At 38.2% G+C, this 27,335-nt stretch overlaps 1 protein-coding gene across 3 annotated transcripts in view; it reads right to left on the bottom strand.

Annotated features, from left to right (window-relative positions):
- The window catches only part of CPS1 (carbamoyl-phosphate synthase 1), a 193,904-nt gene that overhangs the window by 25,343 nt on the left and 141,226 nt on the right, over positions 1 to 27,335 (bottom strand). For all 3 annotated transcript variants that reach the window (XM_015458817.3, XM_010802252.4, NM_001192258.1), the window contains 8 exons: positions 23,888 to 24,029; positions 22,479 to 22,544; positions 21,947 to 22,010; positions 20,053 to 20,234; positions 10,626 to 10,820; positions 10,138 to 10,205; positions 8,361 to 8,436; positions 3,017 to 3,094 (listed from right to left, as the gene is read on the bottom strand). In XM_015458817.3, the coding sequence (XP_015314303.1) occupies positions 3,017 to 3,094; positions 8,361 to 8,436; positions 10,138 to 10,205; positions 10,626 to 10,820; positions 20,053 to 20,234; positions 21,947 to 22,010; positions 22,479 to 22,544; positions 23,888 to 24,029 (871 nt within the window). The remainder of the gene's footprint in view (positions 1 to 3,016; positions 3,095 to 8,360; positions 8,437 to 10,137; positions 10,206 to 10,625; positions 10,821 to 20,052; positions 20,235 to 21,946; positions 22,011 to 22,478; positions 22,545 to 23,887; positions 24,030 to 27,335) is intronic.

Genomic DNA, 27,335 nt, shown 5'->3' with positions numbered 1-27,335 from the left:
AAGGTCCATATAGTCAAAGCTATGTTTGTTTGTTTATTTGTTTTTTCTGGTAGTCATGTATGGATGTGAGAGTTGGACTATAAAAAAGGCTGAGTGCTGAAAAATTTATGCTTTCGAACTGTGGCGCTGGAGAAGACTCTTGAGAGTCCCTTGAACAGCAAGGAGACCAAACCAATAAATCCTAAAGGAAAACAACACTGAATATTCATTGGAAGGACTGTTGCTGAAGCTCTAATACTTTGGCCACCTGATGTGAAGAACTGACTCATTGGAAAACACCCTGATGCTGGAAAAGATTGAAGGCAAAGGGAGAAGAGGGCAGCAGAGGATGAGATGGTAGATAGCATCACCAACACAATGGACATGAATTTGGCAAACATTTAATGCAAAGATGGGCTCAATAAAGGACAGAGATGGTATGGACCTAACAAAAGCAGAAGTATTAAGAAGAGGTGGCAAGAATACACAGAAGAACTGCACAAAAAAGATCTTCATGACCCAGATAATCACAGTGGTGTGATCACTCACCTAGAGCCAGACATCCTGGAATGTGAATTCAAGAGGGCCTTTGGAAGCATTACTATGAACAAAGCTAGTGGAGGTGATGGAATTCCAGTTGAGCTATTTCAAATCCTAAAATATGATGCTGTGAAAGTGCTACACTCAATATGCCAGCAAATTTGGAATACTCAGCAGTGGCCACAGGACTGGAAAAGGTCAGTTTTCATTCCAATCCCTATGAAAGGCAATGCCAAAGAATGCTCAAACTACCGCACAATTGCACGCATCTCACACGCTAGTAAAGTAATGCTCAAAATTCTCCAAGCCAGGCCTCAGCAATACATTAACCATGAACTTCCAGAAGTTCAAGCTGGTTTTAGAAAAGGCAGAGGAACCAGAGATCAAATTGTCAACATCTGCTGGGTCATGGAAAAAGCAAAAGAGTTCCAGAAAAACATCTATTTCTGCTTTATTGACTATGCCAAAGCCTTTGACTGTGTGGATCACAATAAACTGTGGAAAATTCTGAAAGAGATGGGAATACCAGACCACCTGACCTACCTCTTGAGAAACCTGTATGCAGGTCAGGAAAACCAACACAATATTGTAAAGTAAAATAAATAAATAAATAAAGCTGGAAAAAAATTTTTTTTAATAAAGTTAATGTAGAAAAATGGGGCAAAAAAAAAAAGAACTGGACATGGAACAACAGACTGCTTCCAAATAGGAAAAGGAGTAGGTCAAGGCTGTATATTGTCACCCTGCTTATATAACTTCTGTGCAGAGTACATCATGAGAAATGGTGGGTTGGATTAAGTACAAGCTAGAATCAAGATTGCTGAGAGAAATATCAAAAACCTCAGATATGCAGATGACGCCACCCTTATGGCGGAAAGTGAAGAAGAACTAAAGAGACTCTTGATGAAAGTGAAAGAGGAGAGTGAAAAAGTTGGCTTAAAGCTCAACATTCAGATAACTAAGATCATGGCATCCAGTCCCATCACTTCATGGCAAATATATCACTGCAGATGCTGATTGAAGCCATGAAATTAAAAGACGTTTACTCCTTGGAAGGAAAGTTATGACCAACCTAGACAGCATATTAAAAAGCAGAGACATTACTTTGTCAACAAAGGTCCACTAGTCAAGACTGTGGTTTTTCCAGTGGTCATGTATGGATGTGAGAGTTGGACTATAAAGAAAGCTGAGCACCGAAGAATTGGTGCCTTTAAACTGTGGTGTTGGAGAAGACTCTTGAGAGTCCCTTGGACTGCAAGGAGATCCAACCAGTCCATCCTAAAGGAGATCAGTCCTGGGTGTTCACTGGAAGGACTGATGTTGAAGCTGAAACTCCAATACTTTGGCCACCTGATGCAAAGAGCTGACTCATTTGAAAAGATCCTGATGCTAAGAAAGATTGAGGCCAGGAGGAGATGGGCACAATGGAGGGTGAAATGGTTGGATGGCATCACCGACTCAATGGACATGAATTTGGGTAGGCTCCAGGAGTTGGTGATGGACAGGGAAGCCCGGCGTGCTGCGGTTCATGGGTTCACAACAAATCAGACACGACTGAGCGATTGAACTGAACTGAAGGAGATGGTGAAAGACATAAAGCCTGGAGTGCTGTAGTCCATGGAGTCACAGAGTCAAACATGACTTAATGACTACTCAATAAAAGGGTGCTTAAACTGTAGATTGTATAAGAGGTCATCATTACTATAAATGTAATTTTTTTTAACAACACTACTTTGAACTGTTAATCTGGAAGAAAAAAACAAACAGAAAAAAACTTTATCATTTTCAGTAGATTGTAAAGTACAAGATGAAGTCCAAGATAAAATCCATTTTATTTCCTTAAAGCAAATAGAATGATATGGACTCTAAACTACCACTTTCTCTGTTTCAAGATAAGTAATAAATGCCTTACTAGTAAAACCTTAAAACTAAAGAAAGGCATTCTTCATACTTTCATTTCTCCCTGAAGTTAGGGACATTGATTATATTAGTGATACCAGATGTGATGTGGTAAGTCATTTTTATATTATTATCTTTATCCATCAGCTCTGTTTAGTTTTGTCTTTATTAACCCAATAAAAAGGGGGAGGGTGGAAAAATCAAGAGAGACGAAGAAGTAGGGATTCAGTTAGGAACTTCAGAAAGAAAGTATCAGATTTTTTTATGATATCCAGTGAAACATAAAAGGAAACCCACAGACAAAGGAAAATTAGAGAGAAAATCTATTCAAAAAGAATGAGTACAGGATGATAATTAATTTTGAATATCATCAAAGAGAAATTCTAACAACATGAAAAGCAGAAGAAATGATACCTATGACACAACTGAATTGTCAGTGAATTTGAACATTTTTTTGACTGAGCAGCTTGTCCATTATTATTAGAGACCTATTTTGTAGAAATCACGAGCTCTAATCTGTGCTATATTTCTAAGTTGCCAAGGAAAAAATTGATGGGAAGGCAGGGATGGGGGAAGAGAGGGAGGATACAACACTTACTCGTCCATCTTTGCCGACAGCATCCATTTCCACTTCCCGGGCCCCCTCAATAAATTTCGTCAGCACCACTGGGTGTTCCTGTCATCAAGGAAAATGGTGGGGGTAGAACCTTTAGCTGAAATGTTATGTAAAGTGTCAAGTAAATCATGTACCTTAAGTCAATACTTGGGCAATACTTGAAAAAAACTGCTCAACACACAGCACAAATTCATTAGCCAATTTGTTTGGTAAGAACAAGGTCACTCTCTGCTTACAGTGAGGAACAGGAAATCTTTCTCCAATTTTGAGTCCTCAGTGAATTGAACATGAGTTTTGAAATTTCAAATGTAGACTCTAGGTGAGTTAGAGAAAACAAGGAGGCAAAGGAGAGGACAGAATGAGGTTCCTTTTCTCGTCTCCAGAATTATAAATATCTCTCTATTTTATTTATATCAGTTTTTGGATCAGGTATTTTTTCTCTTCCTTATCTTTTCCAAGCACTACAATTCCCTCAGTCACTTCTCTACATGAGAATTGAGAATGAACTTAGAAGGAGAGAAGTATTTTGTTTCAGTTTTGTTAGATCAAAGATGGAATTATTTACCTGAAATTGGCATGCTTTAAATCACTTCTACAGTATGACGTTTGCAACTGCAAAATCAAACATTCTTCAAAATATTCTTGCTTTCTCAGCTGTTTCAGACCCCTTAATATTCTTTAATTTCTTGCCCCTCAGCTCCTCCACAGCAGTACTGCAATGCCCTCCATAGCCCAATCACTACGTGCTTTTCCCAAACTAAATGAAGTGGTTGAATGAAGACCTCCAGAGTTTAAACATCTCTTCTCCTCTTTGCGCGAGACGCTAGCACACTGCACACTTGTTTTCTTGTCAAAACCTGCCTTTACCTATCTCCATGCCTCTCCTCCCCCAGTGTACACCAGCTTCTCTCCTCACTTCATCTTTCAAATTTCAACCCATCCTTCAAGGCTTGGCTCCAATACCACTTCCTCCCTGAAGCCTTCTCTAAACATATTTTTGCTCTGAACACAAACCCCTTTTGCCCACTATTATGGAATTCATCATCTTTGGCATGTGTGTTGAATGTAATCTATCTTATCTCCTTAGCAGAGCACTTTAACTAGAATGGAATTTAGTGAAATATTAAAAATAACCCATGTCTTATGCCATAAATAAGCTGTTCTCTTCTTACATTTATTATTAAATGAAGAAACGTTCCCAATTCCCTTTTCTTCAAAAGCCTATTAGGCATTAAACTGTTGATTAGCCACACACATACACAAAAAAACTTTTTAATCTCTGTTCCTTCTGTTTAAAATATTGAGTATTTAGTGTTGGCAGGCCTGGTAGAGCTGTATTGGGACCTTTGTGGAAATTTTCCACAAAATATATAATGATAAAAATATAACTGCAAAAAAAAAAAAAAGAAAAGTTCAGTAGCTGTCTTAGTTTCTCTAGCCAAGCCTAAGACAGGGGGTCTTATTCAAGTGATTTATTAAGGGATTGAGAAAAGCAGGATGGGACACAGCAAAAAAAACTAGGTAGTCTGTGGGGTCACTGGGGACTGGATTCAGCTTCACCCCACAGGGAGCTCTCAGTTACAGCACAGAGTAAGTCCTAACTTGAAGCAGAGGGCAGTCACTGTCCAGGGTTTGAGGGTGGTGGTGAGGTGAGGAGTCTTGCTTCCTGGTGCCAGAAGCTCCCATTTGACTGAGAATAGTTATCCTGAGTGGGCTTCTCAGGTTGCACAGTGGTTAAGAAGCTACCTGCCAATGCAGAAGATGTGAGTTTGATCCCTGGGTCAGGAAGAGCTCCTGCAACAGGAAATGGCAACCCACTCCAGTATTCTTGCCTGGGAAAGTCCAAGGACAGAGGAGCCTGGTGGGCTACTAAGTTCATGGGGTCATTAAGAATCGGACATGACTTAGCAACTAAACAACAAGTTATCCTGAGAAATGTAGCTGGGAGGTATCATCAGCTATCACAGCAGCTGGGGGGTGGGTGCTCCCACAGGTAAAGGATCTGAGAGGGGCAACAACATCATTCTCTATCTTGACCAATTAAATACCTTTACAAATAGCCCTTACTATGTTGAGGGAGAAGATTTCTTAATAAATTTCAAACTTTAAGCAGTTGGCTTTCTTAAAGCACTTTCTTCCTTAGGTATCCATGATCACATTTTCATGCTTCTTTCTCAGACTCCTTCATGGTTCTTTCTTCCCTACTCAGCCCTCAAATGCCAGTATTCTTTTCATCTCTTTCTTAACTGTTCCTTTTCCTCTATACTCTCCCCAGTGACTGCTTCCAATCTTAAAACTTCAGTTACAATAATATGCTATTGACTTCCAAATCTATATTTATCTCTCTCTCTTTAGCTGTGATCTTGATCTTCAATTTCAAATCTATATAACCCTCTCCTTTCAAAACATCTCTATTTGAACTCTTCACAGGCACCATATATTCAAAAGGTCAAAAATTAAATTTGATTTTCCCCTCTAAAATTTCTCTCCTTAAGTGTTCTTGTTTCAATAAATGGTGCCTCTGTCCATCCAGCTGTCTAAGGCAGAAACTCAGGAATCATCCTTCATCCTCTCTTCACCCTCCATCTCCATCCATTCACATCCTGAATGCACATCCTCAACATTTCTAGAACACATGCCCTTCCCTCCATCTGTACTATCACTGATCTTTTTTTCTTTTTTGGCCCCAACACACGGCACATGGGATCTTAGTTCCCCAACCAGGGATCATACCTGTACCCCTTGTCTTGGAAGGCAGAGTCTTAACCACTGGACTGCTAGGGAAGCCCCTTTACTCTCATTATTCTTATATATATATATATATATATATATATATATATATAATTTTATGTATTTATTTATTTGGGGGTGTGCCAGGTCTTTATTGCCACAAGGGCTTTTCTCTAGTTGCAGCAAATGAGGGTTACTCTCCAGTTATGGTGCATGGGCTTCTCACTGTGGTGACTTTTCTTGTTGCAGAGCAAGGGCTCTAGGGTGTGAAGGCTTCAACAATTGCAGCAAGAAGGCTCAGTAGTTACAGCTCCCAGCTCTAGAGCACAGGATCAATAGTTGTGATGCACGGACTTAACTGCTTCATGGCATGTGGGATCTCCCCGAATCAGGAACTGAATCTGTCTCCTGCACTGGTAGGAGGATTCTTTACCGCTGAGCCACCAGGGAAGCCCTACTATCATCATTCTGATCCAAGGCACTGTTGTCTCTACCCTGAGCTACACAATAGCCTCCTAACCTCTTTCCATGAATTCAGTCTTGTCCCAGATTTATTTCACTCTCTGTACTGCAGAAGAGAAATTTTTCTTAAACTTTCAATTGCTCCTTTTTTAAAATGGAACTATAATTGATTCACACTATTGCATTAGCTTCAGGTATACAGCACAATGATTCAGTAAGAAAATATGACTAAAATCTAAACTCAGTGACTGACAAGGTTCTCTCTATCTGCTCCTTCACTTTCTACTCTGTCATCATTATAATTAATACCTCCTACCATGTTTGGCATCCTAGGCATAAAAGTGAGTGCTTTGTCAGTTTCTAGAAACTTCATGCCCTTTCTCAGCTTCAGGCCTTTATACTTGCTGTCCTTTCTTACTTCATACCCATGATTTAAACCTTTTAATTCTGAATCAACAATTCTGAACCAAATTAAAAGTCCCTTCTTCAGGGACTGGTCCCTAATTCTTTTATACTTTCCCTCAACATCATGTATTTTTGCTCATCATATTTAATCATCATTATTTGATGTCTTATGTTCCTAATAAAGAGAGTCATCTGTGAGCACAGAGACTCTCTTTTCATGAATGTAATTCCTGATTCTGAGAATACTGCCATTATATAGCAGATGCTAAATATGAATGGATACATAATAGCTCATCAAACTTGGGTCTCCTGCATTTCAGCTAGATTCTTTACCATCTGAGCCACCAGGAAAGCCCTACATAGCAGGTCATAATGAGTGGTAGTTTTACTCTAAGATCACTGAATTGAGAATCCCAGGTCCTGCTGTAGTTTAATGGAAGACTTCAACCTAGTACTCCATTAGGACATCTCTATGATACAACTTTGGGCCTGTTAGGATTCTATCCATATGGAAAAAATTATTTAAAAAATATTCTACCAAATAGAGGGCCTATGAAATCCAATATCCCAGACAGAGAAAACCTGCCTCATCACTCACATGAGACTAGCTGGGTGTAGCTGCTGTTTTCTCAAAACATCAGAGTTGCAGGATCCCTCTCAGGGAGTGCAACAGAGAAGAGGACCATGTCTGACTTTAGAACATATTAATGAAAACTGACCCGTTGGAAAGAGTCCCTCCTCAGTTATCTAACTTTCACACAAAAGTGAATTCAAAATCCACTTGGTTGCCTTTTTTTTTTACTCTTTGTCTCTCCTCATTCTTTATCATTATCCACTCTTTACAGTGAACAAATTTCTATGGGGAGCAGCTACCACACAGAGGAAGCGCCGCTTCATGGGTGCAGGAACTATCCACACTCTTTATTCCCCTTTGAAGTGCGTCTGATTTCACTGCCTGGCTCCCTCCAAACTCCACTTGCCTAACATCAAACTCTTCTCTATGAGTTGTGCTTTCTCTCTCTCTCCTTTTTTTTCTTTTAGCCCCAACTAGCTTTTGAAAGCTTTTAAAAAGAAAACGTTACTTTTATCCTCTACAGTATGAGGTCTGCAGATCAATAACCCCACTGGGTAAATCTTAAATGGATCACACTGAGGTAACGCTGAAGGAGAAAGTAAAAGCTGGGGGCAGTGGAGGAAGGTGGTTGAGTGGCCAGAAAATTATAAACATTTTCATTAACTTACAAACAGAATGTACCAGAATGAGAAAAATCAATAGGTGAGTGAGGGGATTTACTATTAAATTTGCAGGGTTTACTAAGGCAAAGAACATCTCTCCAGGTCTGAGAATTAAAAATCAGGGAAGCCTCACTTGTTTGTGATGACCATGGTTGGGCTGCCCTTAAGGCTGGGAATCCCAAGGGTAACTTGACCAGCATCTAACTCATGAACAGACAAAGTTCATGCTTATTCAGCCTTGCTCCTGGAGACTAAAATTGTATAAAACTCTATTATGATGAAATATTCACTGGTCTTCCCCTTCTTCCATTAACCCCAAGGATCCAAATATAATTCAATGCATTTGCGTTTTGTCATTTCTGTATTTGGGAGAATAATGGGTAGAAGGGAAAAAAAAAAAGGAAAAACATCCTGTGCAAAGAAAAACAACATATAAAACAAGGTAGCAATTAACAGAAGAGGTAAAAGTCACCAAGAGGAAACAGGACACTACCTGAGACACTCTAGTGGCCTCCTCTAGGAATTTTTTCATCTCGTCTTCGGAGAATACCACATTCATGGCAGACCCGCTGAGTAAGAAGGAAAAAACAAAACAAAACAAAGAGGTCAATTTCTTTCACCACTTCGGAAGTAAAGCATGCTAGACACGATTGCTTCTCAGACTAGTTCCAGGAAAACTCTAGTTTCAATTTAGGGTGAGTAAGAAGGTCTCTCTTTCTACATTGAAACTTTATGTAATCAACAGGACAATCAACCAAAGTAAAAAGTCCCCCAGGTTGGAGACGGTAAAAAGGGTGTGAGAACTGTGAGAATGCCCAAAGAGTACAATGGTAGGTCTTAGAGATGACACATTCTCAAGGTTCATCCTTTCTCTTTATCATTTTAACTCTCTTCTGGTTCCAGGTAACACTTAAAACTGTAACAAGATCCCTGCCAGGACATAGTTTTCTAAACTTGTGTCTTCAGAGTTCAGTACCTACAGCAGATTTTAACCCACAAATATGCTGTCAAAGCAGTTCATTCCACTATCTCAGCTGGGTTACAAAAGAATCAATTTTTTTTAGTAACATTTGCTAATATAATGTACAGTATCTGACTGAAATGTATTCGGCTGTGTCCTTTCAAATTCTTGAGAAAGAATACTATCTGAAATCAATTTATTCGGAAAGCTTGCATTTGCAGAATGGGATAGGAGGGGAGGAAAGAAGGAAGACTAAGAGGAAGGGAAGCCATAAAGAAGAAAAATATCACTTTCTACTTCCTTTTAAAAAGTATCATTCGCCTTACCTTTTCTACTATACTGCAAATTTTATGCATAAAGAGCTTTCAATTTCTTCATCTATTTAAGGCAAGAAGGCTAAGGTAATAATAATGTTGATAATTCACAGCCTAAGAAACTAAAAGATATGGACTGAAATGATGAGAAGAAGCACAGAACTCAGAGTTGCTTTCTGCAATCCTCCTTAAATGTCTCTATGTTGTTGAAATTAACTTACATTAATACTTCAGAGAAGTAGTATTATCAGAATGTGGTTTACACAAAATGTCATTTAAATAAAAAGGAAAGTTTTCCACCTCATTTGAAATTTTTCATTATTTTAAAGGATCGCATCTCCAATTCCATTTACACTTGCAAATTGTGCACAGCAAAGTACGTTTCTCTCATTATCCCCTGTTCACTGAAATTGTTCCTCACATGTGGTAACATCTGAAGAAAATAAGTAACAATTGACAACTTCTCCTTTGATAGTAAAACTTAGTTTCCAAGTTTATTATAAAAGACACTGTCCATGTCCTCCAACATTATAATTCACTTATTAAAAATTATGATCTCAAAAAGAACCCCACAGTATTCAAACCACAAGCACTACTGGAAGGAGATGACAAGAGTCAAAGATTAACTTTCATTTCTGAGTATCAGAAAACAGAGGCTGCTGAGAGACACCCCAAGCTTGTTTTGTTTTTGCTCTTCAGTTTTTTTAATTGTCCTCTTCTCTAATGTGAAGATATCCTCCCTTTGCTTGGCAAGGAGAGGGCGTAAGCCATGCTTCTAAGATGTAGGACTGGACACACTGTTGTCACTCCCAGAAGGAAAAGCACTAACTGCACTGAAGAACAGTACCCAGGTCTTCACCCTGGCTTTGTTGGCGTGGGGATTGTCGACGGATTTACAAATTACTACACATCAAAGCCTAGTGCTCCTAGCATACAGAATGCAGTTTGGTATCTCCTATTTCTGAATAATTGTTTCAGAACACAATATATATTACCTCAAAACATAGGAAGGTCTCAACAAGCAGGGGAAGCCCACAGACTTCGCAAATTCCAATGCCTCATTCTAATGAACAGAAACAACAACAAATGCATGAATAGTGTAAAGCAGTCAATAAAAATGCAGAATGGTATCATTAGAACAAGTGGTAACTCAACTCCTTTTATTCTTCCTCTCAAAAGACACCATTAAAATGTAAATTGGACATAGAAATACATAAAATTTCTAGTTTCTAATTCTAAATATCAAATCTAGTTCAAAAATAGTGTGAACTTCTTTTCATTGTCGGAATCTTAATGAGAGTACTCCTATCAATTTATAACCCCCACTTAACTGCAATCATGGAAATACAGCGACTTTAAAAAGTAAATTCACTCAGCATAGTGTATTCTATCTGCCCTGCAGTTAACATCCACAGTAGCTAGCCTTCAGGTCGTGACTTTTCAAAAGGAAATGTTAAAAACAGACATGTGATTCTCTTCTTACCAAAGTGTTAACAGCTTTCCATGGTGCCTGAGCCACCTTCAGCTCATCCAAGACAGCTGAGAAGATGGAGCGGTCCTCAGCCCTGTCAATCTGCAGAGGGCTCGTGCCCATGATCTTGACGCCATTCTTGTACAGGGGGACTGCCAGGTTGTTTGGAATCTGGCCCCCAACTGATATGATGCAGCCACCACATGCCTGAAAAATATGTCCTCTTATCAGCTATTGGGTGATGAACAACTGGGCTAATACTACTGCTTCCATTTCCTTACCGAAAATGCGGAACATGATTGTGATATTTTCATTATTCCCATCAATGGATAATATTAAGTTATGCCACAGAGAGATAAACGGATTTTGTCCTAACTTTCCAGGCACACACACACGCATAGGCACACTAGTCACTAAGTCTTGTCCACCTCCTTGCAACCCCAGAGACTGTAGCCTACCAGGATCCTGTCCATAGAATTCTCCAGGCAAGAGTACTGGAGTGGATAGCCATTCCCTTCTCCAGGGGATCTTCCCAACCCAGGGATCGAACTTGCGTGTCCTGCATTGCAGGCAGAGTCTTTATTGTCTGAGCCACCAGGGAAGTCCCCAGGCACACACCATCCAAAATCTTTGTTAAGACTCCTGGAAAACTACATGTGATTAGCATGAAAGACTCCTGTATATGATTACCAAATATGACTTCCATACAATTACATGTCAATGTATGACATTTGCATGTGTGGCAATTAGAAAATCAAGTCAATGAGTATTTTCATCCTGTGCTTTATATTATATTCAATTAATTCTTGAACTACTGTTGTAATTTCCTGAATGGATACAGATCTCTCATTTTTTTTAATTTTATTTTATTTTTAAACTTTACATAATTGTATTAGTTTTGCCAAATATCAAAATGAATCCATCACAGGTATACATGTGCTCCAGATCTCTCCTTTTAGCACTCATCTCTGCTGTTCTTCTCCACTCCAGCACTTCACATTCAGATTGTGCATGCGTGCTAAGTCGCTTCAGTCACATCTGACTCTTTGTGACCCAATGGACTGTAGCCCGCCATGGACAGGCTCCTCTGTCCATGGGATTCTCTAGGCAAGAATCCTAGAGTGGGTTGCCATTTCCTTCTCCAGGGGATCTTCCCAACCCAGGGATCAAACCCACGTCTCTTACGTCTCCTGCATTGGCAGGCGTGTTCTTTTACCACTAGTGCCAAGTGGGAAGCCACAGATGCAGACTAATTGTTCACAAGACTCCTCACCAAGTTACTTCTGTATTCAGAGTTCTCCAAATGTTTCTGTTGCCTAAAGGGTAAAGTGTTAACTCTTTACCACCAGGGCCATTAAGGCTTTCCAGTCTTATCTACAATCACTCCTTCAGCGCCAGGAAGACCACCTACCCCCTGTCACTACCTACATGCATTCCCACCACTTAACCTTTCCTGGCCTTGTTTCCTTCCTTCCTTCTCCTTCCCCTTATCTAAACTAACCACCCCTGAAGTGCAGTCTAAATCCTAATTCTCACTTTGACATCCTCTGCCCTTCACTGCTGCTTGGTACCTGTCTACAGTACCCATAACTGATTTTAGTTCCAATTTCTGTACTATTTGCCATATAAGCAGTCCTTGAATTATTAACATTAATCTCCTATGAATAGTCAAAACACTAAGTTTTTTTTTAAGCCCACAAAATCTCAAATTTCTCAAGACAAGTGTTATAGAGATGATGGGGGAATCAGTGAGGGACGGTGGGGAATTGGATTTGGACTTAGAAGTCCCTCCCCTTCCTGGTTCCCTCTGTGAAACTCTCCCTGGGATTCCATCCCCTTGTCTATAAAATTAGGATAATAATACCTGCCTACTTCATAAGATTTCTATGTATGTAGATTAAATAGGATAATAAACATTAAAGGTGTTACACCTTGTAAGCATATAAATAAGACATTATTATTTATATTAGAAAATATTACAATATCAGATAGGCCATTGATCTTGACATAATTTATCTTTGCCTTAACAACCTACAATTGAATATTACTGAAGTAATAGGTGGCACTAGTGTTAAAGAATCCACCTGCCAATGCAGGAGACATAAAAGGCACATGCTCAATCCCTAGGTGGGGAAGATCCCCTGGAGGAGGAAATGGCAACCCCCTCCAGTATTCTTGCCTTGGGAATCCCATGGACAGAAGAACCTGGAAGGCTACAGTCCGTAGGGTTACAAAGAGTTGGATATGACTGAAGTGACTTAGCACACACACAAATGTTTTTCTGTCACTGTTTGAAATTATTCTGAAATATTACTGAAAGGGGCGAAACTAATTTCTCTCTGATAAGAGAAATTATATACTGCCTAAGCAAACACCCTGCAATTGAGTACTTAAATGCATTGTAAACATTATGGAAAATAACAGTCCACATTTCTGCATACTTATGAGTACACTTAAGCTGCTTTTATCATCATTTTTATGTTCACTATTTATTTTTTGCAAAACTTTTAATAAAAATTATTCTCTTAACTATAGTATTTTTATTTGCTTATTATTTTAGTTTATTAGTGGCATTAATATTTTAGAGACCTAGAAACTAATTCTTCAATTAAATATTAAATATATACAAAAAGTCTCTTATGTGAAAGTCTTCAAAAATAAATTCTAAAATTAAGGGAGAAGTAACCAGCTATGAGCAAATATTAGAGTCAATTGGACTAAAACAGGCATTTAAAGATGAATTAAAAAGCTGTGTATAATAAATATATCAGTAGTTTAAATAACTATGGAATTGATTTCAATTTTTCAATAAATTAACAACTTTATAAATAATAATATAAACTGCTGCTCCTGTTTTGTGTCCAACTGTTTGTAACCCCATGGACTGTAGCCCACCAGGCTCATCTGTCCACAGGATTTCTCAGGCAAGAATACTGGAGTGGGTTGCCATTTCTTTCTCCAAGGGATCTTCCAGATCCAAGGACCAAACTGGCTCTCCTTCTTGGCAGGCAAATTCTTTACCACTGAGTACCTGGGAAGCCCCATAATATAAACTACTACTACTTAAATACGCTGTGTGTGTGCATGCTAAGTCACTTCAGTCATGTCTGATTCTGTGACCCCATGGACTGTAGCTCATCAGGCTCCTCTGTCCATGGGATTCTCAGGCAAGAATACTGGAATGGGTTGTCATGCCCTCCTCTAGGGGATCTTCCCAATCCCGGGATTGAACCTACATCTTTCATGTCTCCTGCATTGACAAGTGGATTCCTTACCACTAGTGACACCTGGGAAGCCCATTTAGTACATTACTATACACCTAAACTACATTTTGACCTTCATGGTTTTCACTCTGAGGCAGTTATTACTTATCCCTATTTTACAGCTAAATAAACAGGCTTGGTGAAGGTCAAGTGACTTGCCAATATTTCTTACCTAGCAAACACAGAATTACTTGAATGAGATTCTGCATATTGTAAAGCACCTGCTGTTACTGCTAAGTCACTTTAGTCGTGTCCGACTCTGTGCGACACCATAGACGGCAGCCCACCAGGCTCCCCCGTCCCTGGGATTCTCCAGGCAAGAACACTGGAGTGGGTTGCCATTTCCTTCTCCAATGCATGAAAGTGAAAAGTGAAAGTGAAGTCGCTCAGTCGTTTCCGACCCTCAGCAACCCCATGGACTGCAGCCTTCCAGGCTCCTCCATCCATGGGATTTTCCAGGCAAGAGTACTGGAGTGGGGTGCCATTGCCTTCTCCGTAAAGCAGCTATGCTCACCTAATATGCCAAGTCTGAATTTGAAATCAATCCTGTTTTTCTGGCTTGTTTCAAAGGTGGTGAATGTTAAAGGGTAGAAGAGATATTTCTCAAACATTCTTTCTGGGAAGTAGTAGATAGAAACACTTTCACTCCAATATCCTATTCTCATCATTGACCTCCAAAAATAAAGACCATTATTTGGAAGACAAATCATGTCCATAGGAATGTTTTAGAGTAATGGTGTGATGGTTGAGTGCAGATTTTGTCTGCACAGCAAAGGGAATTCAGTAAAAGAGAACATATTTGAGGGATGAAGTTAATAGAGGAGAATTTTGTGGAAGAATTTTATCTTAGATTGGTCCCAACTCTAAGCACAGAGCTTGTAGAGACTAAGAGAAGAGAATCTGGTATCTACACAGATGAATTAATATCATATACAATCACTTACACTTAATTTCAAGTAATTTACTGAAGCAAAATATTCTAAAATGCAGATTTGTTTCACAGATTTCTAAATATGTTAGGCCTAAAATAATTCCACTAGGCTCCCAAAGTTCTACTGATCTTACCTAAACTTGTTTGTAGCTTAGTTTCCTAGTTTTTAAACCTGATATCATGAAGCTAAGGCATCACCTTACAAAAATATTTCTGCAATAATTTTTAAGCTGAAATCACACCACAAATTTATTTTTAGTGGTGAGGAATTAACAGAAAATACTTCAAATGTATTTCAGATCATTTCAGTTTCTTTTATATATTAATCACTTAGGTCAGTCCTTATTTTACAGACAAATTAAATGTTTTAATATAGACAGAATGCAATATAAGAAAGTTTGTCTTACTAACAGATATACCATTTACTTCACCAAAAAATAGCCCTGATTTTTGTAATTTCATGTATTTTCTCTAATTTACATCTTCATTATTTATACATCCATCAGTGAGGTTGCACATGCATTATATTTCAGTAATTCACATTTTAGTAAAACATTTGTAACATTTCAGACAGAATCTTAAGATTTAATTGCAATGAAACCAATTGCTAGGAGTGAAACCCAGTTCTAGTTTAGAGTGATCCATTCCCTAAGGTGTTTTGTCTATCACTAATTCATGGCTGTCACTCTTTCATTCACTTAATTCAAGCTGTGATACAGAGGTACCACTGTCTATTATGCATATGATGTGCTTAGTTGCTCAGTCGTGTCTGACTATTTCCAATCCCGTAACCCATTTGCTGACTGTAACCCACCAGGCTCCTCTGTCCACAGGATTCTCCAGGCAAGAATACTGGAGTGGGTTGCCATGTCCTTCTCCAATACATATGGCATCAGGTGTTAAAAATAGGAGAATTAAATAATTAAGCAGAGTACATCTTTATAGGGTATGATCCAGTAAATTATACATTGTAAAAGAAAAAAAATACATAATCAGGACTCAAATCAGACAGGACATAATAAAGTGTCAAACATGTTGCCTGAATTTTTAAACTCAACCTGTTTTTTAATGAGCAGAATTAAGAAATGGGTCCTAAATAGGGTTTGGAAGTAAAAGAAAATAAATGTGCTTTGCTTATAACTTTTCAAACCATGAGTCTCCAAAGAAAGAAAGGGAAATGTGAAGTTAGAAAGGATCTGTGAGAGTCTCCCTTATCATCATAGTCTATAAAGATTATTGCATAACCCATAACAACTGAAGCAATTTAGCAGCAGCAGCAGCAGCCCAGGGAAACAGATCTAACAATAGATCTAATTTAAAAAGGGGCTTCCTAGATGGTGCAGTGGTAAAAAATCCATCTACTTATTCAGGAGATGCAAGAGACATGGGCTTGCTCCCTGACTTGGGAAGATCCCTTGGAATAGGAAATTGCAACCCACTCCAGTATTCTTGCCTAAAAAATTTCATGGATGGAGGAGCCTGGCAGGCTACAGTCCATGGGATTTCAAAGAGTTGGACAAGACTGTGTGACTGAGCACACTAATAAAAGAGAAGATCAGTGTTAGCACTTCTATAAACAAAGTAATCATTTTCAACTCATGTACCTCAATATAATTTGAGAACATCTTTTTCCTTTTTAAGGAGTGTCCTAAACAAAACTGAACCAGGCTAAAAATATCATCCATCAAAGCCATGTAGATGGCGTGCTGAATCACTTCAGCAGTGTCCTAGTCTTTGTAGTCCCCCAGGATCCTTTATCCGTGGGGATTCTCTAGGCAAGAATGCTTGACTGGGTTGGCTTGCCCTTCTCCAGGGGATCTTCTGACCCAGGGATTGAACCCATGTCTCTTAGTCTTCTGCATTGGCAGGCAGGTTCTTTACCACTAGCACCACCTGGGAAGCTTTATAGATGGCAGACACCCACTTCTCAATGTCTTGGCTCTTCTCCACACTCACACACCAAAACATAAAAAATAAAAATGCAAAGCTCTTCTCAGGGAACAGAATCCATGAATACAATCATAAGGAATTAATGACTTCAGTTTAAAGGGTTGCCCTTTACAACTACAAAAATAATGCCTGAAGCTAAAGGGATATATCACTACAAATTTTTCTATTTAAAAAAAAAAAAGAAGTGGGAAGGAGATTTCAGCATTTCTAGCATCCTCTCTCACTCAACTTCTGATCCAGACGTCCCTCCAAAGCAGCCTGCTTTTCTCACAGGGCACATCACTTTTCTGACTTCCCTTTAAGGTTTTCTTTCGAGGTGCTCCTTTGATGCCATGGAAACAAGCTTGGTCCTGAACTCGACCAAGTGACCTGGACCAAGGGACCTATCATATTTTCTATCATCCCATGTAGCTATGTATCCTTGGGAAAGCCTATTGCCCTTCTAAGTGACTCAAATGTGTGCTTTTAAATAAGATTAGACGTGCTTCCAATTTTCTTCAAATTTACTACTGAATGCTTCAGTGCTTTCCTGATCACTAGGGACATCCAAGGTCGAACAAGGGCAGCCTCCTGAAGGTTGATGCACACCCGTTACGAGAGACAATGCCTGTAAAGCCTGCTGTGAGGAGATACATAACAACCTTATACAAGGAAACATATACACAAATATACATACATATGTGCCTGATATGTGCATGTGATATATTAAAATCACATTTCTTGTAGGGTAGCATAAAGAATATATCAATGGTATACTGTTCTTATAGTCTTCAACACAACATTTAAAATTACCTCAGTATATGTAGTGGCACTAAAAAAAAAAATTTAGCTTCAAATAAGGGCCAGTTTATTTATTTCTATCATACTGAATTCAATTATAAAAGGACTTCATTAGCATTCATATGTACAAAGGCAACTATAGAAGTTTTTCATCTTTCCTTAAACCACTTCATACAGAAATCATTAACTACATGTTAAATGCCTGCCACTATCACTTATAATGCTTGTTAATATTTTTTAATAATTATGTAACTTTTCAGATATTATGTCATTAATCCCAGTTTTATTTCAATGTCTCAAAGGTAAGGACCTGGTTTTACAGCTCTCTATCCTCCCTGAATATTTCTCCCCTATGGCAGAAAGCAAAGAAGAACTAAAGAGCCTCCTGATAAAAGTGAAAAAGGAGAGTGAAAAAGTTGGCTTAAAATTCAACATTCAGAAAACTAAGATCATGGCATCTGTTCCCATCATTTCATGGCAAATGGATGGGGAAACAGTGACAGACTTTATTCTTTGGGGCTCCAAAATCACTGCAGATGGTGACTGCAGCCATGAAATTAAAAGACATTTGCTCCTTGGAAGAAAAGTTATGACTAACCTAGACAGCATATTAAAAAGCAGAGACATTACTTTTCCAACAAAGATCCATCTAGTCAAAGCTATGGCCTTTCCAGTAGTCATGTATGGATGTGAGAGTTGGACTATAAATAAAGCTGAGCACTGAAGAATTGATGCTTTTTAACTGTAGTGTTGGAGAAGACTCTTAAAAGTCCCTTGGATAGCAAAGAGATCCACCAGTCCATTCTAAAGGAAATCAGTCCTGAATGTTCATTGGAAGGACAGATGCTGAAACTGAAACTCCAATACTTTGGCCACCTGATGCGAAGGAGCTAACTCATTGGAAAAGACCCTGATACTGGGAAAGATTGAGGGCGGGAGGAGAAGGGGATGACAGAGGATGAGATAGTTGGATGGCATCACTGAGTCAATGGAGACGAGTTTGAGTAAACTCCAGGAGTTGGTGATGGACAGGGAGATCTGGCATGCTGCACTCCATGGGGGTCGCAGAGAGCTGGACATGACTAAGTGACTGAACTGAACTGATCTTGCTGAACCTGAGTTTTAAAAGATACTCAAGAAATATTTGTAGAATATGTACTTGCTTTGATCCCCACCAGTTTATCTAAAATGAATAAAGAAATTATGAGAAAAATCTGGTCAGTGAAAGAACTGAAAATTGTGTATAGTCTACCTAATGGTTTGTGTGCTGTGTGCAGTTGTGTCCAACTCTTTGCGACCCTATGGACCGTAGCCTGCCAGGTTCCTCTGTCCATGGGATTTTTTAGACATGAATACTGGAGTCGGTTGCTATTTCCTCCTCTAGGAGATCTTCCTGACCCAGGGTTCAAACCCTCATCTCCTGCATTGGCAGGCAAATTCTTCACCACTTAGCCACCTGGGAATCCGTACCTAATGGTTTCGTTTCATTATATTAAAAGATTAGTAGGACAGGCCTAAATAGAAAACTATGATGATATATTAATCCTAAATTTGTCTATTTCTTTTCACAGTAATAAAATCATCACATTGTTCTAACACTATACTTTATACTCGACAATGCGATCTCAACCACAAATCTATGTTACCATCACAAAACCTACATGTACCATGTTTTAACACTCATATGATTCATTAACAAAAATAACAAAGATGAAGCACAGAGGATTTAAGTAACTGGCACAAATCAACGAATTTTCAAGTCAAAAATTTAAGTCTTGTGGCTCCAAGTTAATTGTTTTTTCCTTAAGTGACCATATTTTGTACATAGGGATGGTTAATTAATTATAACAGCATCAAAAGGCATGACTAAAATTTTCAAGTAGGCATTTTTTTAATTGTAAACTAACTTGTTAACCTAGGATCATATAAATCCACAGTGAAGATACACTCTATAATATTGGAGTGGAAGTAGAAGAGAAGGCTATAATGCTACCAAAATCATTTAGAATGAACTCATTGATTTTTACACTGAAGACTAACAGCTTCATCTGTAGCACAAAGAATTAACCAGTCTTTTGTGAATGACTAACCTGTCTCCTCTGAGAAGTGGTCATCATTAAACCACAACAGGATGTGAACTAAAGAGAGGCTTCTTATCGTGGGTCTACATGATCAATTAAATGGCTTTACAAAATATCTATCGGGGCTGTCTTATGCTAATTAGTATGTGTCTGGCACATGTTACCAAGAAGAATTTTCAATATAGATGGAATGCTGAGAAAGAAAAGGTGTATTTTATATGAAAAAGAATTACTCTGTGCCACGGCCTCAAGAATCTAAGGCTGGGGTGATTATTTTTCAGAGTTTCATTACAAAATTAGACAATGGAAGACACCAGAAGCTCTTTCTCTGAAGGTAACTTGCAATATAAATCTACATACATGGATACACGTATATACAGTATGCATTGTATATATTTTTATTCTTTTTTTTTTCCTTTTTTTTTCTTTCTTACCTCCTGATGGTAGATGTCTAGGATTCTTTCCAAAGACAACTCTTCAAAGTACAATTTGTCACACTCATCAAAGTCTGTGCTCACGGTCTCAGGGTTACAATTCACCACCACTGTCTTCTTGCCAAGCTGACGCAATGTGCGGATACTGGAGACAGCACACCAATCAAATTCCACGCTGCTACCTACAGAGACAATGAAATTGGGGAGAGAGGGGAAGAGAAGCCTGAAGCTATAACACAAAGAGAAGCAGACATATATTGCCAGTCAGTCAATGCTAAGGGAGCTAATGCCCTTTCAATTCAATTTTTTTCCGAAATATAAATGTCAGATCTATTGATATTATGCATACTATTTCCTACTATATTATTAGTAGGAAAAACAGGGACTCGTTAAACCACAACGACGGGTTGGCTTGCTTTGTATACTAAGTTCTGCAAGAGGTAATCTCCATATTTGGAACATTCAGAACCTCAAAGTTAATGGAGGAGAATTATAATAATAATTTTTACAAACCTCGTTTACTGAAAAGAAACTCAAAGTGAACATATTGACCTCAGCACACATAATAAAGTTTGTGATCAGAACACTTGAGTTCTTGTTTAAGTCCTTCCACTTACCCTGCTGTCTGAGAGCCAAACCCAATGATCCCTGAGGTGCCTTGCAGCTCTGACATGTCTTGATTGATTGGAAAGTCCTGGCCTTTCCAAGCATATCCTTTTAAGCTTGGCAAGGCCACCCCATGCAGAGTGAGTGACCTTCTAGGAAGTGATTTGATGTATAATAATGGCCTAAATGCCTCAAAATATCACCTCTACTGGGATGCCATAGAACTGAAGTTCAGGGATTTGTACTAATCCTTTGCATTAGGATTTTGTCTCCTAAAAATGCTTGTCAGCATAATAAGTTGTCCAAATATAGTAGCATGTTAAATCTCACTATCAATTAAGTACACACTTGATTATTAGCTCAGCTAATTTTTCTTAGACCCTAAAGTAATGTAGAATGGTTGCATAAATTAGGTGAAATTTGAAAAGGAAAGAAGAAAGGTTTAGAGAAGGGTAGGTCCTGGTGAAGGTGTCCAAGCTATTTAAGCATAAGATAGAGTGGCAAAGGTATAAACACTTTTGGCCTACTTTAAGGCTTGGCCAAAAATTGGCAAACTAACACTTCCTGAAACACTTAATTGTAAAAACTGTAATAAACTCTATGTTTAAAATACATTTAAATCATATGTTTCATCATTTCCATATTAGAACACCTTGCAGAGGCTAGATGTTAGATATACTTGCTAAGAAACATCTATTTAAATATATACTTTGTAACTGTAATAGATCTTGATTTGTTATTAAATATCTAATTTTAAGTGACTGGGAGAAATACAACAAATTCTGGTGAGAATGTCTTAATTAAACTATGTGATACTCTTCCTGGGTCTCAATGAGATGAGCTCTTTGCATCTGATGTCAACCCATGTCATATGTTAGGTCAGACATTGGATCTACAAAAATGATTACTCTTTTATGTATAAAGTTATTGAACAAATACAGATCTTGGTGAAAAATTATGCAGGAAGATAAAAAGTTAAAGTGTAATTCACTCCCCAACCCCAGTAAGAGGCTAAGTTTAGCTCATGAGAATGAAAATGAAAAAGAGATAACAAGGTAAAAGGGAAGGAGATGGAATTTGTGGTTGAGACCTACATTTGAGTCCTACTTCTTTCATTTAATAGCTATATACATTGGGATACATGGCTCTGAACCTCTGTTTCCTAATTTGTAAAATTTTTATTTTGACAGCTTTTACTTTACATAGTTCTTAGAATAATGGAATTAACATATGTGAAAAGTACTATATAAACTGAAAAGTTCTATGTAAATATAAATTATCACTTTACCAATGTGATATGGACCACAGCCCAGCACCATCATTCCATGATCATCAAAATTGATATCATGCTCCTAAGGGGGAGAAAAAGGAAGATAATGGCAATTATTATGTTATTCTTCCCTCTAATTCAACTGTGTCATGCCTTTGAGTGTGTCTTTCTCATTCTTTCTCTTGTTTATATGCATCTTCTATTAGTCTTTGGGAATCCATAAGTATAAAATGTTATATAAACCCTACTTATTTGTAAAAAAAAGTATTCAGTATTTTCAGTTAGCCATGAGAATACAGTATAATTTTATGTTTATGTCACCAGTCTTTTTTAATTAATTTATAATGTTGTGTCAATCATGTAACCATTATCTTTATCTCTCCACTTGTTTTATTTCATCATCTTAAGGCAGTTCTTAAAAGACTGAGTACAAAAGTACATCATCACATTCAATTCAAATGATGTCATTTTTATTTACTAAATATACTAGTAAATAGACCATCTACTAAATGTAGAGCTTTCTGCATTACAGAACTTTGGCAGTTCTTACCTGACCATTGTAGGTAACATAGAGGTAGTTTGTTACTGATGGGTATTCTGCAGCCAGTGTATCAATCTGAAAGAGAAATAAATACATATGTAAAATAAATACACACATACATGTGGATTTTTATTCCCCTTTAATACAATTTTTTTCAAGAAGGTCATGAATTTTGTTTTTGGTTCTGCATTCATATTCCTTTAATGCCCATTTCTATCAAATAGAAAGACAAGAAAAATGTATGTATCATCCAGTTGCTTTCTAATTATAGCAGGGAGAGCAGAGAAAAAAACAATATGATTTAGCTATCTCTTGGGCAATGAATGACAATACACATTACAGAGTATCAGATTACTATGTATTAGCTCTCAAGAACACAAGAAAATGCTCATATAGTCAACTGGTTACCAGGAAAACTTACCCAACCATCTGTCTTAAGCAATTACAAATAAAACATAAAACCAGAACAAAATGATCTATATATATGGATGTCTTTGGTTTGCAGATTAATGCATAGGACTGAAGTTACCTATGGCACTGCGCAATGGGATGACTTAAATACCACAAAGCATAGACAAGTAGGGAAGGGGACTAGATCTCATTGAACATATTTGGGGAAAGTAAATCAATTCAGCTCTCAAGGGCCAGGAGCTCAGCTTAGTGAGCAAGATTTTGGGGCCAACAGGGCAAACTAATGTAAGGCAAGTGAGAAGGAAGAAAGATAATAATTGCTGAGTAGAAAATATTCAGCATCAAGTCCCAGACCTAAGGTTATGTGTGTGCCCCCTGAGCACACAGGGAAAAGCCAATGATTTTAAAGGACAAAAACCAGCTGGTGGTACTTTAAGCCAAAGCATCTCTTCTCCTAAAGGCCAAAAAGAATCACAACGGTACACCTATGAAAGTTCTAGTGTGATTGTCATGAATACTAGATGAGCTCATTATGCCCAGCCCTATCACAATGAATACTAAATGAACCATAATGATAGGGCACTTAAAATAAAGTATTACCCTGTAAAAAGTCAGTGCCAAAAGAGATAACTATTCTTTTCAAGAGAGTCAGCCACTACACTAGGGCATTTCAAGCCCTTCTATTACACTAAGGATTTCTCTTACTACTGATATATTTGCACACGGGTCAAAAAGTAGAGGAGAGGTCATTTTAAGTTTTTTTCATTCAGGCCAAGAAAATCATGTCCTCACTCTTCCTTCTACATCCCAATGCCCCTACATCCTTTCCCCTTTAAATCATAAATCAATCCCATGCTGAATAAAACAAGTGACGTCATGTGCATCGGTTGAACAAGTAAATTCACTTTCGAATTCCACCTCTTTCTATTAAAAATGGCTCTGTGATTGGTGCCCATATTTTACCCGTGGAATCCTAGGAAGAAAGAAAAATTCCTTTATTCCTTTACCTGTTTAACCCAAGGATGAATGTTTTTCTTTAACCTCAGCTCTCTTGTCTGGGCCTCAGTCAGCCCGAGGCATTTTGAAATCTGCTTGTCTGAGAACCCAATCTCCTTTGCCTTTTTCAGGGTTTCTTCTGTAATGGACTCACTAGGATTTAATGAAAAAGAGAATTCAAGTTTAGACCAGACACAGTAAGAAGCAGTGAACTAGTCAATTTTGAAATCACCAGTCTCCTTATTTTCCAACTTTCCAAGTAGGTCTGCTGACTTTTAAAAATACACAAATAACCCACTAAGTGGTCTAGGCTCTATGAGGTGCCATTAGCAGTGCCAGCTTTCTCAAACACGTGGTTTCCCACCCCCACCCTATATATCCTCTTCTCTTATTTCCTGAAAAGTGGCTTCTGCATCTACTGTCCTAATGAATTTGTTCTTTCAAAAATAGTCAGGACCTTCTAAACCCAAGAGCACTTTCTTAATTCTCACCTTCGCAGTCTGTCAGCATGTGATCCTTTTGATGTTTCATTCCTTAAAAATATATGTCTCTGGCAATAAGTTGCTTCTCACCCTACTTTATTACAACAACACTTTACTGTTTATTCTCTACGGCTCTGTCCTCCAATGCCTGCTTACATCTGGCTACTTTCTCTCCCTTCCTAAATTTAGCCACTGCCATTGGCTCATAATGACCAGTTATCCTACATAACTAGTTGATAATCCCCAAATTCACAGCCCCTTCTCCTGTGTCTGACCTGTGCTCCAGGTCTTTATGGGCTTTGAGAATTTCTCCACCTAGGCATCCCAACATGGCATTGGGCTGGGTGTCCTCTTCATAAACTATCTCTATTTACTAGTGTCATATATCTCTCTGTGTTGAGAAGATAGTTCTGTGATTTTGATATTATTTTCCACTCAAACCAGATTTGTCTCCTCACTGTCCCATGATGATTTCCACAGTGTAGACACCATTCACATTATGTCTCTCACCAGTAACGCCTTTAACATTCCCATCACCTACCTGTCCTCTCTCCAAATCCCAGCCATGCCTCATAGGTCAGCTAAAGCCAAGGCTCATCCTCTAAGCCTTCTTAGTCTGCCCTAACCAACATGGATCTTTCTGGACCTTTAACTGACTCTTGTTGGAGCCAGGGGCATAGTTGGAATGATATTCTTTAGCATGTCATTATCTCCTGATATTTTTAATGTTTCTTAGTTTTTCTTAAGTATCCAGACATTTTTCCTGCTAGATTCAAGTTCCAGGAGGGCAAAGAATATATTTGTCTCATCTACCAGATTATTCCCAAAGCCTAGCTCACTGTCTGGCTCACAGAAAGCATTCAATAATATTTATTACATGAATGAAGGAAACTGTAATTCTAGAGCATTTTTACTTTACATGAAAAAGAAGCTATTGAAATATACTTGTAACTAGAATTCAAATGTACACAAAATAATTTTCAAAGGGTTGAGGTACAGAAGAATTAAATACTACAAAAGCATCTCTAACCAAATAGCTACCGCCAAGCTGTTTCAAGCAGTAGTCGATACAATAAAATTCAATTATAACAGTTTTATAGTCAATACAATGAAATTAAAATATAAAAGTTTTTGTCAGAAGATGTAATAATAAATAAAACATTTTCATCAAAATTCTGCTAATAGAGTATGATTGAATTAAATACTGCATTTTGTTCATTCTATCCTTCAATCTTCTTAATTTAATTAATTCATATTTTGAGTTCACAGAAGAAAGAATCAAGCTGGTACATTTAATAACTATTTCTCTAGCTTTTGTACATCAGTGTTAGTTTGGATTTCTGAAGCTTCAGCAGTTCCTAGTCAATTCGCTTTCTCAGTGGGACCTATTTTCTCTTCTCTCTCTCAAATCTATTATTTCTCCTAGTGAATTTAATTTCTTTTTTCCTATTTCATTTTGATTTCTTAAACTTCCCAAGTATTTGATAAGCATTCTCCCCAGAACAACACATTTTCCTGCCAAATTTCTAAACACAACCTGCCTATTAAGTATTATTTATTATGTGCCAAGCACTGTGCTAACTAGAACTATGCCAGCCAAGATGGCAGCCACTAGCCACACACAACTGCTTAAATTCAGATATTCATTGGCTTAAATTTTTTTAAATTATTCAGAGCTACACTTTCACTACTCACATTTCAAGTGCTCAGTAGCCATACAGGCAAGTGGCTACTATGTTGGACAGAGTAGATTATAGGATAAAGTATCCTGTAATCCACTTGTAGATTACAGGATATTTTATCATCACAGAAAATTCTACCAGACAATGATGCTCAAGAAGATACAAAATAGTATTTGAGACGATGCAGTAATAGTGATTCCAAACCTTTTATGGAGAAATAAGCTATGTAATGCAATGTGAGGTCAGAGAAGAGAGATAACCGTGTGAGTGGTTGTACTTGAGAACTAATATGGCAGTGGAGGGATGAATACAGAGCCATCAAGTAAATTCAGGTTTATACGGAAAAAAAGGGTTGACAAGGCAAGGGCACTGTGTCTGCAATAATGTGAGGAAGCAATGGGCATGGCAGGGCATATACAAACTTACAGAGGATTTGTTGTTGGAAATCCAAGTTAGTAGGGAATTATGGATTGTGAAGGTTGAGCAACACTAACTGTCATTCCTTCATTAGTTCTTTAACACTTGGTGAACAACTGCTCCGTGTATCAGAACTCTGTCCCATGTATTTTAATGATGGAGAGATTAAAATATCATATCTCTACATTTATGGAGCTGAGAGTATATTACCAGGCAAATGAATCGCTATTTCTCTGATACCACAGTGAGAGGTACTATGAGATAAATGCACACAAGAAGATGATGTGGTTCAGAGGAAATGCTCCCAACTTCCACTGGGAAGGGATTCCCTGATAGCTCCAGTCTACCGGTAAAGAATCCACCTGCAATGCAGGAGACCCTGGTTTGATTCCTGGACCAGGAAGATCCACTGGAGAAGGGATAGACTACCCACTCCAGTATTCTTGGGCTTCCCTTGTGGCTCAGCTGGTAAAGAATCCACCTGCAATATGAGAGACCTGGGTTCAATCCCTGGGTTGGGACGATCCCCTGGAGAAGGCAAAGGCTACCCACTCCAGTATTCTGGTCTGGAGAATTCCATAGACTGTATAATCCATGGGGTCACAAAGAGTTGGACACAACTGAGTGATTTTGACTTTCAGTTTTCCACTGGGGAAGTCTGGAAAAGTTTTACCCAACAGGTGAAGGTGACTGATGAGCTTCTGAGGGCCCTTGAAACACTCAAACTGATGGCATTTGCTTTTAGTTTAAAAAAAAAGTTCCAGACAAAAGCAGAGAAAAGATTTTTTGTTGTTGTTTCTACTTGTTTTAGAAATGTATATTTCCACTCTCCTTGCCAAGACTATGTTCCTACACCAATTGCTCATTTGTTTATGTGC

This window comes from Bos taurus, chromosome 2 (assembly GCF_002263795.3).
Source record: "Bos taurus isolate L1 Dominette 01449 registration number 42190680 breed Hereford chromosome 2, ARS-UCD2.0, whole genome shotgun sequence".
In the NCBI taxonomy this organism is placed as follows: Eukaryota; Metazoa; Chordata; class Mammalia; order Artiodactyla; family Bovidae; genus Bos; species Bos taurus.
Note: the sequence above shows the minus strand (reverse complement) of the source record. Positions and strands in the feature narration are given on the sequence as shown.